Source organism: Canis lupus, chromosome 27 (assembly GCF_003254725.2).
Source record: "Canis lupus dingo isolate Sandy chromosome 27, ASM325472v2, whole genome shotgun sequence".
Lineage (NCBI taxonomy): Eukaryota > Metazoa > Chordata > Mammalia > Carnivora > Canidae > Canis > Canis lupus.
In genome coordinates, this window is record NC_064269.1 from 46,007,797 (window position 1) to 46,022,972 (window position 15,176).

General features: G+C 39.2%; 1 protein-coding gene across 9 annotated transcripts in view; it reads left to right on the top strand.

Annotated features, from left to right (window-relative positions):
* The window catches only part of USP18 (ubiquitin specific peptidase 18), a 75,681-nt gene that overhangs the window by 33,466 nt on the left and 27,039 nt on the right, over positions 1-15,176 (top strand). For all 9 annotated transcript variants that reach the window (XM_049102497.1, XM_035706945.2, XM_035706950.2 and 6 more), the window contains 5 exons: positions 2,075-2,220; positions 10,676-10,755; positions 11,051-11,197; positions 11,587-11,682; positions 12,170-12,337. In XM_049102497.1, coding sequence (XP_048958454.1) covers positions 2,075-2,220; positions 10,676-10,755; positions 11,051-11,197; positions 11,587-11,682; positions 12,170-12,337 — 637 coding nt within the window. The remainder of the gene's footprint in view (positions 1-2,074; positions 2,221-10,675; positions 10,756-11,050; positions 11,198-11,586; positions 11,683-12,169; positions 12,338-15,176) is intronic.

Sequence of the window (15,176 nt, forward strand, 5' to 3'; positions counted from 1 at the left end):
CAGGTTGAATTCCTAGGTGTCCAGGATGGTTTGGAAGTTATCTAGGTGAGTTTGGGCCAGGTGAGGTGAAGCCCCTATTCCACCATCTTTCCCCCAGACCTGATTGTTCTTTTTAAACTCTTGTCTCTGTGGTAAGGATCTCACTGTTGTCTTTCATTCTTCTCTCAAGCCCAGTGAGTATCCTTATAATTGTTACTTTACATTTTCCCTCAGGTGTGTTACTTATGTCTGTTTCACTTAGATCTCTGGCATGGCCTTATCATGTTCTGCATTTGGGATAAATTCCCCTGCCTTCCCATTGTGTCTAAGTCTCTGCCTGCTTCTTTATGTTAGAAAATCCAGCTGTGTCTCCTCTTCCTGGAAGTAATGGCCTAAAGAAGGGATGTCAGATAGTGTCAAGGCATGCTGCTTCAGGGAGTGTCTCCTATGTGTGCTGCATGTTCTCTTCTGTTGTGTTTTGGCTGATATGTCCTTCAGGCCAGTTGTTTGAAGAGGTCTCTTTGCCTGCTGTAGGCAGTGTTTTGTCCCTGGCCTGAATTTTAATAGATTGTGAATTCAAACTAGGTGTGCCCTGGTCTGCTTGTGAAATGAGACCTGTCACCACCTCCCCCACAACTGAGGTCCTGCAGGACTCTCTAGTTGGGAAGTGTGGTATGGGATTTGTACTGGTCTTTTGGGTGAGGGGATCACCACATTGGGATACAGGCAAGTATGACTGGAGTGACGGAATATGGGGCTTATTGTAGGTAAGTTAGGCAGCCAGTGTTGTCACTGTGCTGCTTCCCACAGGTGGCTGTGTGTTTATGCTGAGGGGCAGGGGAGTGAAATGGTGCCACCTGGCTCTTTCATTCCTGGATGGTGTCTCTGTGCATGCTGTCTCTCAGGGACGTGCTTTGAGAAGAGCAAATACTCTTCCTCTTCCCACTGTATGCCCCATTAGGTCACTGTTTCAATGCTGTCTTCCACCAGGTTGTTTCCTGCCTTCTTTCCAGGAACAGCATAGTGAATTCCAGGCTCTAGCCCAGCCAAACCCTCTGATTTTTAAAATTTCAAGCTTTAAGTCCTGCTGATTGCAAGAACTCATGAAATTCTGCTCCTCTCCTTTTCTAAGCCAATAGCTTTGGGGAAATGTTCTCTTTGTGTGTTCTCCTGTGTGTTCCTCTCTATTTCTCCCCTTCCCCATCCCCTCTGCAGCACCTGCAGTCTGTTTCTCTCCAAAATCGCATCTCTGCACTTCCTGTATTCTTTTCTACCTTTAGTTATGGAGTTTGTTCTGTCTTCAGGTCAGATTTTGAGATGATCCAATAGTTATCTAGTTGTGTTCCTAATTGTGTTCTCCCTTTGAATTGCACGGGCAACTGAGAGATGCCTATTATTGGGCAAATCATTTTCAAAATAAACTGACATTACTTCATGTTTTCTTTTATTGCCAGAGCCTAGATCAGTATTTGCCTTTTCACTTTGGAGTACTTCAGCCTGGACATTTAGTGGTATGGCCACTTTGCTGTGGACCTAGGACTTCTTATCTGCCCTTCATTTAAGTGTGATTGTTGGGCAGAGTAGGGAGAGGGGTGAGGTAACAGTTGTCTGATTCTCCTCTTGAGAGGATATTCTGTATAGCCAATTTGCTAATATGGTGCCTCTCAACTTTATTTATTTATTTATTTATTTATTTATTTATTTATTTATTTTTGACTTGAGAGTGAAAGAGAGAGAGAGAGCATGAGGGGGTGAGGGGTAGAAGAAGAAGCAGACTCCCCACTGAGCAGGGAGCCTGATGTGGGGCTTGATTCCAGGACTCTGGGATCTTAACTTGAGCCGAAGGCAGAAACTTAACCAACTCAGCCACCAAAGTGCCCCTTATCTATACATTTAAATCATCTGGTAAACTTAAATATTCTGATAACTGGGCCCTACCATTGGAAATTTTGATTTAAAAAAAATTCTGATTTAGTTTGTCTGCAGAGTGGCCTGGGCATGGAGAGTTTCGAAAGTTCTCCCAAGTGATTCCAGTATGCAGCTCACATTGAGAACTCTGGGAATAAGGAGGTTCATGGATGTGCTTATTTGGCAGGATAACGGTACCAAGAGGAACAGAAGAGCAGAGGAGAAGTGTCCCCTTCCAATTGCTCTTGCTACTGGAGAGGATGCAGGACAGCCGTCAGAAAGCAGTGCAACCTATGGAGCTTGCCTACTGTCTCCAGAAGTACAATGTTCCAAGTAAGACAGCCCTCTCAGTTCTGAGAGACAGGGAGAGGGAGGAGGCTGGGGAGAGGGAACAGGGGGAGAGGGAGTGCCTCAAAGAATAGGTCAGGAGCTGTTCCCTCCTCTTCTTTGTTTTGGAGAGGTTTGTGAAGGGGTAGGTATTAATTCCTTAAATATTTGGTAGAATTAAGACCCCTGAACACCAATAAAAATAAATTTATTATTAAAAAAAAATAAGACCCCTGGACCTGGGCTTTTCTTTGTAGGATGTTTCAAAATGACAAATTTCCTTTTTGCAGTTAGTTGAAAAACTGAACTCCTTAGGCAATTTCTTATGAGGCAAGTGTAGCAGTGATGAACTCCCTCAGCAGTTGTCTGGAAAAGCCTTATGTATTTTTCATTTCTGAAGTAAAGTTTTCTAGATTGGCAGTTTTTTCTTTTATCATTTTGAATATGGCATTCCATTGTCTCCTGGACTGTCAGGTTTGTGCTGAGAAATACACAGATTGCCTTATGGGAGGGGAGTTCCCTTGTAAGTGATAAACTCCCTTTCTCTTACTGATTTTAAGATTTCTCTTTGTCTTTGATTTTAAAAGCTTTACTATTGATGTGTCTTGGAGAATACTCATTTGAGTTGAATATGTTTAGGGAACTAAGAGCTTCATGAACTTTTTTTTTTATAAATTTATTTTTTATTGGTGTTCAATTTGCCAACATATAGAATAACACCCAGTGCTCATCCCATCAAGTGCCCCACTCAGTGCCCATCACCCAGTCACCCCCACCTCCCGCCCCCCTCCCCTTCCACCACCCGTAGTTCGTTTCCCAGAGTTAGGAGTCTCTGATGTCCTGTTTCCCTTTCTGATACTTCCCACTCATTTTTCTCCTTTCCCCTTTATTCCCTTTCACTATTTTTTATATTCCCCAAATGAATGAGACCATATAATGTTTGTCCTTTTCTAATTGACGTATTTCACTCAGCATAATACCCTCCAGTTCCATCCACGTCGAAGCAAATGGTGGGTATTTGTCGTTTCTATTGGCTAATATTCCATTGTATACATAAACCACATCTTCTTTATCCATTCATCTTTTGATGGACACCGAGGCTCCTTCTACAGTTTGGCTATTGTGGACATGCTTCAAGAACTTTGATGTCTAAATCTCTCCCCAAATTTGGGAGATACCAAGGCCGGCCGGCCTGCCTTCCTTCCTTCCTTCCTTCCTTCCTTTTTCTTTCCTTCCTTCCTTTTTCTTTCTTTCCTTTTAAAATTTTATTTACATTAAATTAATTAACATATAGTATATTATTATTTTCAGAGGTAGAGTTCAGTGATTCATCAGTTGTATATAACATGTAGTGCTCATTACATCATGTGCCCTCCTTATAACCCATCACCCAGTTACCCAATCTCCCCACCCACCTCCCCTCCAGCAACCCTCAGTTTATTTCCTAGATTTAAGACTCTCTTATGGTTTGTTGCCCTCTGATTTTGTCTTGTTTTTTTTCCCCTCCCTTCCCCTATGCTCCTCTGTTTCTTAAATTCCAAATATGAGTGAGATCATATATTTGTCTTTCTCTGGTTGACTTATTTCTATTAGCATGATATTCTCTAGTTGTGTCCATGTCATTGCAAATGGCATGATTTCATTTTTTGATGGCTGAGTAATATTCCATTCCATATATATCCATTCATCTGCCGATGGACACCTAGGCTCTTTCCGTAGTTTGGCTATTGTAGACATTCCTGCTATAAACATTGAGGTGCAGGTGCCCCTTTGGATCCCTATGTTTGTGTTCTTTGGGTAAATACCTAGTAGTGCAATTGCTGGGTCATAGGGTAGCTCTATTTTTAACTCTTTGAGGGACCTCCATACTGTTTCCCAGAGTGGCTGCACCAGCTTGCATTCCCACCAACAGTGCAAGAGGGTTCCCCTTTCTCCACATCCTCACCAATGTTTGTTGTTTCCTGATTTGTTAATTTTAGCCATTCTGACTGGTGTGAAGTGGTATCTCATTTGGTTTTGACTTGTATTCCCTGATGCTGAATGATGCTGAACATTCTTTGACATGTCTCTTGGCCATTTGTGTCTACTTTGGAGAAATGTATGTTCATGTCTTCTGATTTCCTTGCCAGATTTTTTGTGTTTTGGGTGTTAAGTTTGATAAGTTCTTTATAGATCTTGGATACTAGCCCTTTATCTGATATGCCATTTGCAAATATCTTCTCCCATTCTGTAGGTTCTCTTTTGGTTTTGTCTACTCTTTCCTTTGCTGTGCAGAAGCTCTTTATCTTGATGAGTTCAAATAGTTCCTTTATGCCTTTGTTTCCCTTGCTTTTAGAGATGAGTCTAGCAAGAAGTTGCTGTGGCTGAGGTCAAAGAAGTCCCTGCCTTTATTCTCTTCTAGGTTTTATTCTTGTCTCACATTACGTCTTTCATCATTTTGAGCTTATCTTTGTGTCGGTGTTATCTTTGTGTAAGAGAATGGTCCAGTTTCATTCTTCTGCATGAGGCTGTCCAGTCTTCCCAACACCATTTGCTTAACAGACTTTTTTCCATTGAATATTCTTTCCTGCTTTGTCAGAGATTATTTGACCACAGAGTTGAGGATCCATTTCTAGATTCTCTATTCTGTTCCATTGATCTATATGTCTGTTTTGTGCCAGTACCACACTGCCTTGACCATCACAGCTTTGTAATACAGCTTGAAATCTGGCATTGCGATGCCCTTGGCATCGGTTTTCTTTTTCAATATTCCTCTGACTATTCAGTCTTTTCTGATTCCATACAAACCTTAAAGATTATTTGTTCCAACTCTGTAAAGAAAGACCATGGTATTTTGATAGGGATTGCATTGAACCTGTAACTTGCCCTGGGTAGCATAGACATTTCCACAATATTTAGTCTTCCAATCCATGAGCATGAAATGTTTTCCATTTCTTTGTATCTTCCTCAATTTCTTTCATAAGATTTCGTAGTTTTTAGAGTATAAATCCTTTACCTCTTTGGTTAGGTTTATTCCTAGGTGTCTTATGGATTTTGGTGCAGTTGAAAATGGGATCAATTCCTTAATTTCTCTTTCTTCAGCCTCATTGTTAGTATACAGAAATGCCACTGATTTCAGTGCATTGATTTTGTATCCTGCCATGTTGCTGAATTGCTGTATGAATTCTAGCAATTTTGGGGTGGAGACTTTTGGGTTTTCCACATACAGTATCATGTCATCTGTGAAGAGTGAGAGTTTGACTTTTTCTTTGCCAATTTGCCTTTTCCTTCTTTTTGTTGTCTGATTGCTGAGGCTTGGACTTTTAATATTATGTTGATGTTTTAAATGTTGGCCATTCTGATAGGTTTGTAGAGGTGTCTCATTATTTTAACTTGTGATTTGTCATTGACATATGCCAAGCCCTGCTTCTTATGCTTATTTTCCATTTGTATATATCTTTTTTGGTGAAGTGTCTATTCAGGTTTCTTATCCATTTTATAATTAGGTTGGTTTTTATGTTTTATTGTTGAATTTGAAGAGGTTTTTTGTATATTTGGATAACAATCCTTTATCAGGCTTTTTTTAAATAATAAATTTATTTTTTATTGGTGTTCAATTTGCCAACATACAGAATAACACCCAGTGCTCATCCCGTCAAGTGCCCCCCTCAGTGCCTGTCACCCATTCATCCCCACCCCCCGCCCTCCTCCCCTTCCACCACCCCTAGTTCGTTTCCCAAAGTTAGGAGTCTTTATGTTCTATCAGGCCTTTTACAAATATTTCTTCTCAGTCCGTGACTTGTCTTCTCATGTTCTTGACAGTATCCTTCACAGAGCAGAAATGTTTAATTTTAATGAAGTTCAGTATATCGCTTCTTTTTTTTTAATTTTTATTTATTTATGATAGTCACAGAGAGAGAGAGAGAGGCAGAGACACAGGCAGAGGGAGAAGCAGGCTCCATGCACCAGAAGCCCGACGTGGGACTCGATCCCGGATCTCCAGGATCGCGCCCTGGGCCAAAGGCAGGCGCTAAACCGCTGCGCCACCCAGGGATCCCAGTATATCGCTTCTTTCTTTTATTGCTTGTACATTGGAGTTTTAGCCAAAAAGTATCTAAAATGTAATCACAAAACAGAAGGTCTTCTAGATTTTTCTCCTGTATTATATTAGGACTTTTGTAGTTTTGCATTTTACATTTAAGTCTATTATACATTTTGAATTTGTGTTCTTGAAGGATGTAAAGTCTGTGTATAGATTCATTTGTTTGCATGTAGATATTCAGGATTGCAGCACCATTTGGTGAAAAACTATCTTTGTTCTATTGTATTGCCTTTGCTACTTTGTCAAAGAGCAGTGAATGTTGTTTATGTTGGTGTATTCCTGGGATCTCTGTTTTATTCCTTTGATCCCACATTGTTTTAGTTACTGACACTTTATTCTAAGTTCAGAATTAGTTCTTTGACTTTGTTTTTTCCTTCAATATTGTGTCTTCTATTCTGTGATTGCCTCTCCAAATAAACTTTATAATCACTTTGTTAATATCCACAGAATAACTTGCTGGGATCTTGATTGGAATTGCATTGAGTGCATAGATCAAGTTGGAAAGAACTGGCATCTTGACAATATTGAGTTCTCTTATCCATGAACATGGGAAATCTCTCCTTTTATGTAATTCTTCTGATTTCTGTCATTAGAGTTTGTAGTTTTTCATATATAGATCTTGTACACATTTGGTTAGATTTATAACTCAGTATTTCATTTTCATGGGTTCTAATGTTAACAATATTGTGCCTTTTTTAATGTTTTTTTTTTATTGGAGTTCAATTTGCCAACATATACCATAACACCCAATGCTCATCCCACCAAGTGCCTCCCTCAGTGCCCATCACCCAGTCACCCCAAATTGCCACCACCTCCCTTTCCACTACCCCTTGTTCATTTCCCAGAGTTAGATGTCTCTCATGTTTTGTCACCCTCACTGATATTTTCACTCATTTTATCTCCTTTCCCTTTATTCCCCTTCCAATATTGTGCTTTTAATTGAAAATTCCTCTGTTCATTGCTGATAATATAGGAAAGTGATTAACCTTTATATATTGGTCTATATATACATATATATATTTCATAAATATATATATATTTCATTTATATATATATTTGAGAACTGGTATAATTTGTTCCATAAATGTTTGGTAGAATTAATTACTGAGCCCGTTGGATGCTCTGTTTATTTGTCCTCATTCATTTTTATTTTTATTCTTCAGACTGTATGGTTTCAGTTGACTTGTTTTCAAAGTTTGATAATTCTTTTTTCATCAGCTCAAATCTGCTATTGACCACCTCTTGCAAACTCTTCATTTCTGTCATTGTATTCTTCAGCTCAAGAATTTCTATTTTGATTCTTTTAAATAATTTTTTTTCTTTATTGATATTCTGCATTTGGTGAGACATTGTTTCATACTTTAGTTATTTTGATATGGTTTTATTTAGTTCTTTTGAACATATAATGATAATCTAAAGTCTAGTGAGACTAACATCTGGGTCTTCTCAATGACAGTTTCTACTGATTGTTTCCTGTGTGTGTGGGGGGGACCATACTTTTTTGTTTTATTGTGTCTTGTAATTTTCTGTTAAAAACTAAACATTTTGGACAACAGTGGCAACAGTGGAAATCAGAAACCCCCACGATGGAGTAGTTGCTATTATTTTTGTCATTGCTATTGTTTAGTGACTCTCCTGGACTAATTTTGTAAAGGTTATGTTCCCTATAGTGTGTGGCCACTAAAGATTTTGTCTGGTTAGCTTAATGTCACCTAATGATTGGTCAGAGATTTTTTAAAAATGCTTTGAACTAGTGAGTCTTCCAGTCTTTGATGAGGAACTGTGTGTCTAGTGGGGCTTACCTTCAAAGCTCAGGCTGTTTGTGACACTTTTAGCCTGCCTTTCTTGCTTGCATAGGGCGTCAATATTAGCCAAATATGAGAGACTTAGACCTTCTCAGGTCTTACTGAGGCATGCAAAAGGCCTTCTAGATCACCAGAAATATGTCAGAACTTCTAGAAGTTCCCTATGGACATCTCAGTTCCCACAACCATCTTTTAAGTTTCAGCCAGATTCTTTTTTTGTCCCAACTGGTATTACAGCCTTAGGCAGTCACAATATTAATTATCATTGACTTTTTTCCACAAATACTCTGGGGATAGGGCTCAAAGCTTTGAGTTGGGTCAAATAATGACAAACTTCTTCAAATGGGGCTTTTCCATGAAGCTGCAAGACAGGTCAAATAATAAAAATGTTTTCAGTATGGGGCTTTTTGAGGAACTGCAGCCCCAGTCTACTCATTTTTCTGGTCACAAGGCTTCTGGTTAACAGTTTTCATGATGGCAAGTTTTCTTGTTTTCAAGGCTACTACAGAGCTGGGAAGAAGGAAATGGAAATTGGCCAGGTTGAAAAGCCTCAAATCCTGTTCTTCTTACTTAGGTTCTGCAGTGTTTGTTGAATAAATATTCCTAGGATTTTTGTAAACCTTTAGGTAATTTTCAGAGTTCTGAAAAATTGATTTTGACATTTTTTTTGCCAGCATTTTCATTGCTTTTTTGGAGGAGTAGATTTATAGAGATCCTCACTCACTCCACCATTCCAGTTGTATTCTCGCTTTTACATAACTTTTCATAATAGTTTATATACCTTAGGGAATTTTTCTTATTCTTTGAATTAAGACTTAATGGATACTTGTCCACTAGAACATGAACCTAGAATATAGGTTTCTTGGGGACAGTGACTTTCTCTAGCAATTGCAATGCCTTGCACATAGCAGGTGTTAAGTAAATTATGGGTTGGGCAAATATCCCTATATTTTTTATTTTTTTAGTTTTAAAAAAGATTTTATTTACTTATTCATGAAAGACACACAGAGAGAAGCAGAGACATAGGTAGAGAGAGAAGCAGGCTCTCTGTGGGGAGCCTGATATGGGATTCGATCCCAGAACTCTGGGATCATGACCTGAACTGAAAGCAGATGCCCAACCACTGAGCCACCCAGGTGCGCCATCCATTTATTTTTTTTAATAATAAATTTATTTTTTATTGGTGTTCAATTTGCCAACATACAGAATAACACCCTTTATTTTTTAGATGAATCAGGACTCTTGGCTCTGGTATGGTCAGATGAGGCAAAATGTCTTCATATGACAAGGTGATCTAACTTACTTTATGTTCAGTGTTGGCTCTGTGGTAGGTAGCCTTCTGCAAATAATTCCTGGAGACAGCATAGTTCAATCCTAGTTCCACTCTGTTTGTCTTTAGGTTTTGGGATTGTTACCTTTAAATATGAATTAATTGGGCAGCCCCGGTAGCTCAGCGGTTTAGCGCCGCCTGCAGCCCACGGCATGATCTGGAGACCCTGGATCGCGTCCCACGTCGGGCTCTCTGCATGGAGCCTGCTTCTCCCTCTGCCTGTGTCTCTGCCTCTCTCTCTCTCTCTCTGCATCTCTATGAATAGATAAATAAAACCTTTAAAAAAATAAATATGAATTAATTAATTCATTCAGCTCATATTTATTATGTGCCAGGTATCGTGCTGGTTCTGTAGATAAGGGTATAAGGCTGATGATAGAGTCTTTGTATCAATGAAGCTTTAGTTTAGCGAAGAGAAAGGCCAAAACAAGAGTAAAATAAAGCAAAATGAAATCCAAAAGCATTAAGTACAAACTGTGGTATCATGAAGGAAGTAATAAAATGGTGTTGAGATAGATGATATGAATATTTAATACATTTACAGGAACTACCTTTTCTTGCAATATCTTTGCATGTTGGCAGACATCCATCTTTTTGTAAAATAGTCCTCAGTGTGTTTTTCATGTTCTTTGTCGTCCTATGTTTCTTTTCAATGACAGAAATTCATTTACATCTGTCTTTTGGGCTTACATTTATTTATATAACATATGGAGAATTCACTGCTTGCTTCCTGTTTCCTCTTAGCCAGCATCAACACTGAGATGGTTCTTTCCTTTCCTGTTCTCCTAGATACCTTTGAGGAAGACCTGGGTCAGATATGAGTTTTGGGGAACTGCTCAATTTCTGGGGAATTAAAAAGAGATTAAATAAAGGTACAGAGAAACAAGTGGCCACTAGAGTCCAATTAGAGTGCCAGCTTGGCTTGGAATAGGAGAGAATCCACTACTGAATGTTGTTTTTATCTGGCTAGGTCCCCCAGTAGAGGCCAGTAGGCATGGGTCACCAGTCAGTGGAAAGGAAACTTCTGTGATGCAGTTGGACTGGATTTTAAGTTTTAACAGGAGTTCTAAAAAATAAATAACAAGCTTATTTTTCATTTTTAGTGCCTAACTAAAGCAGGGATGGCTAGGAGAGGACAAAGTGATGAGTGTTCATGTACATCTAGGTAGCTATGGCACAAGGGTATGCATGAAAAATGTCCCTGGTGATCTCACTGATCGGGCTGTTATTTTTCTCTTTGGCCAGTGTTTGTCCAGCATGATGCTGCTCAACTCTACCTCACAGTTTGGAACCTAATTAAGGACCAAATCACAGATGTGGACTTGGTGAGATACTAGAATCAGAGAACTCAGAAGTTTAAGATGCTGTTCATTTAGCTCATTCAGCAATCATTAATATAATGTATAGAGAGGATTAAAAGAGAAATCCACATAAAATGCTTATCACAATTCTATATTACTATTACTGTTATTACTTTGCTCCTTTTCAAAGAGCAAAGAACATCAGTGGCTGCCATTTTTGGAGCTTCTGTCTGCTGGCTACCATTTCTGGAAATTGACCTGACCTGGTTTGTTTATGGCTCTGTACCCTTCTTTCCTCTCACCTCCTCTCTTTTAACAGGTAGAGAGGCTGAAGGCTCTGTATACAATTCGGGTGAAGGAGTCCTTGGTTTGCCTTGAATGTACTGTGGAGAGGAGCAGAAACAGTAGCATGCTGACCCTCCCCCTTCCTCTTTTTGATATGGACTCAAAACCTCTGAAAACACTGGTGAGGGATTTTTCTTGGTTAATTTGCTGTTTCCATACACCCAGTGCTGCCAATGTGCCCTTGCTTCTTTAATCACTGTTGCCTTTTAAAAAGTAATTTCTATTTCCTTTGCACAGTTCTAAGTTTCTCCTTTGATTTGGTGGAAATAAAATTTGTTTCCTTTTACTTCCTTTCCTCATACTGCTACCTTAGCAAGTGCTCCCTTCTATTTTTCCTTCCAATCAGTAGGTACTTTGGGGGATCCTGCCACATGCACTACACTGGGCCAGGTGTTAAGAGGGTACATGGAAAGAACCAGAAAGAAAACTTAAATTTTTATCTGTAGGGTGAGGGGATGTACTCTAGATGGTAAATATCCTCTCTGCTTTTTCTTTGATCTCTTGGGACAGGAGGATGCCCTTCGATGTTTCTTCCAGCCCAGGGAGTTATCAGACAAAAGCAAATGCTTCTGTGAGAAATGTGGGAAGAAGACTTGTGGGAAACAGGTACTCACTGTCTGAAACCAGAAGCTTCCCTAATCTGGGGTTGCCTTAAGTGGATTTCATGATAGAGTCTTCAGAGGCCTTGAGGGTCCCATGTGTTGGTTGAGGGAGGAAGTATGTATCAGGCTAATATCTGGAATCTGGGGCCTCTGACTTTCAGAGGCCCATCACTGAGAGGGGCAGAGCGTTTTAAAAGATAAGAGAAGGTCCAAGATGAGGAGGCAGAGTTTTACATGCAAGGTTAGACTGACTCTCTAGAGCAGACTCTGTGGTTCCCCTGGGCTCTGGTTCCTGTGCAGAACACTAGGGCTACTCATGCCTTCTGTGGGAGAGCTCAACAGATTCAGCAGAAGGGGGCCCTTAACTCTGTATTATATCATTCCGATCCTTTTTGGGGAAGAAGAACACACCATTGGCCCTGATATTTCTCTAAACCTACCTATTTCAAGTGCCTTAGGGTTTCATCTCCACAGTAATTTTGCTTTTTCAGGTCTTGAAGCTGACCCATTTACCCCAGACCTTGACAATCCACCTCTTGCGGTTCTCCATCAGGAATTCACGGACAGAAAAAATCTGCCACTCGCTCTATTTCCCACAGAGCTTGGATTTAAGTCAGGTCCTTCTGATGGAGGAAGACCTCTATGATGCTGAGGAACAGGTGAGAAACTCCTTAATTCCCCTCTATCCTCCATCTCTTCAGATCCTTTGCTTGATTTTGCCTCTCTTCCCCTAAGGTACTTGAAGTCACCTGCTCAACAGAGCACTTTTGGACATCTCATCTGTGTTATTATAGCATCTCATAAATCATGGCCTCTATTGGCTGTGCTTGGGGTACATACAGGGAGGAAAACTCACCAGCAGCTGCTTGGTGTGATTCATAAAACATATTCATATGCTCAAGAAACATTTATTTTTTTAAACAGTATTTTAATGATGGAAATCTATGTTTTCTTGAATAACAGTGATGGGTTGTTATCACCATACTACTATCACCAACATTTGCTGTTTGCAGCTGCTTTTCTTTTAAGATTCAAAAGGCCGGGATGCCTGGGTGGCTCACCAGTTTGGTGCCTGCCTTCGGCCCAGGGCATGATCCTAGAGTCCTGGGATCAAGTCCCACGTTGGGCTCTCTGCATGGAGCCTGCTTCTCCCTCTGCCTGTGTCTCTGCCTCTCTCTCTCTGTCTCTCATGAATAAATAAATAAAATATTTTTTAAAAAAGATCCAAAAGGCTTTGGTTAATGGACATCTGGGCCCTTTCCACAGTTTGGCTATTGTGGACATTACTGCTATAAACACTGGGGTGCAGGTGCCAGATGAATGGATAAAGAAGATGTGGTATATATACAATGCGATATTACTCAGCCACCAAAAAAAAAAAAAAAAAGAGAGAGAGAGATCTTGCCATTTGCAACGATGCGGATGGAACTAGAGGGTATTATGCTAAGTGAAATAAGTCAATCAGAGAAAGATAATTATATAATCTCAATCATATGTAGAATTTAAGAAACAAAACAGAGGATCATGGAGGAAGGGAGAGAGAAAGAAAGTAAGATGAAATCAGAGAGGGAGACAAACCATAAGAGACTCTTAACTCTAGGAAACAAAGTGAGGGTTGCTGGAGGGGAGGTGGGTAGGGGTATGGGATAACTGGGTGACAAGCATGAAGGAGGCATGTGATGTGATGAACCTGGGTGTTATATGCAACTGATGAATCACTAAATTTCTACCTCTGAAACTAATAATAATACACTATATGTTAATTAATTTAATTTAAATTAAAAATCAAAAAACCTTATTTCTAAATATTGGGTTTTATTCATATCCCTCACAGCACTGAGGAAGGGAAGGAGCCCATAATTCAGGACCTTCAGCTTAAATAAGACATATAATATGTATATATACATAAGTAAGCACAACATCTTGGGTTCTAAACACAGTACCAACCTAACTTTCTTCTTAAAACAGCTGATGCCCACTTTGAGGATCGTAACAAAAGAGCCAGTTCACTAGGTCAAATTCAATCAAAATAAAGTTGAATTTAGTTGTCCTGAGCTAATAACTTACTGGGAAATTCTGAGAAAAAATATGACATAAATATATTTTCTTAGGTTTGAAATGCTACATTTAGTAAATTCTGTATTAATGTATTTAAATTATGTATTTATGTATATTAATTATATATTAATATATATTCTGTATATATATACATGTATATAAATACAGAATTTAGTTAATACATTAATACAGAATTTACTAAATGTAGCATTTAGCATATATATATATATATACACACACACACACACACAGTATTCATGCTCTAGAACCATAGTATTTTTAAAATGAGGCCTACAACATACATGAAAAATGCTCAGCATCACTTAGCATCAGGGAGATATAAGTCAAAACCACAATGACATACCACTTCACACCAGTCAGAATGGCTAAAATGATAAAGTCAGGAAACAACAGATATTGGTGAGGATAAGAGGAAAGGGAACCTTCTTACACTGTTGGTGGGAATGCAACCTGGGCAGCCATTCTAGGAAACAGTATGGAAGTATGGAGTTTCCTCAGAAAGTTAAAAATAGAGCTACCCTATGACCCAGCAATTGCACTGCTGGTATTTAGCCAAAGGACACAAACATAGTGATCCAAAGGGATACTTGCACCTCAATGTTTATAGCCGCAATGTCCACAATAGCCAAACAATGGAAAGAGCCCAGATGTCCACCAACAGATGAATGGATAAAGAGATGGGATGTATGTATATCCACGCAATGGAATATTACTCAGCCATCAAAAAAATTGAAATCTTGCCATTTGCAATGACATGGATGGAACTAGAGGGTACTATACTAAGCAAAATAAGTCAATGAGAGAAAGAACAATTATCATATGATATCACTCATAATGTGGAATTTAAGAAACAAAATATCAGTGAGGGTAACAGAACATGAGAGACACCTAACTCTGGGAAACGAACAAGGGGTAGTGGAAAGGGAGGTGGGTGGAGGGTGACTAGGTGATGGGCATTGAGGGGGGCACTTGACAGGATGAGCACTGGGTGTTATGATATATGTTAGCAAATTGAACTCCAATAAAAAATATATAGAAAAGTAAATTAATTAATAAATTTAAAAAAGAAAGCAGAGGAGCACAGAAAGGAGGGAAAAACAAAACATAATTAGAGAAGGAGACAAACCATAGAGAGTGTTAAATCTAGGAAACAGAGGGCTGCTGGAGGGGAGGTGGGTGTGAGGGTGATGGGGTAACTGGGTGATGGGCAGTAAGGAGGGCACATGATGTAATGAGCACTGGGTATTATATGCAACTGAACTCTACATCTGAAACATATAGTGTAATAACAGATTATATGTTAATTAAATGAACTCAAATTAAGAAAATAAAATAAACAGTAAAAATTGAGACCTAATAATATGTTCCTATATGACACAGTTTCTTCACCTATTCAGTGCATATCTGTCCTTTGAGTTT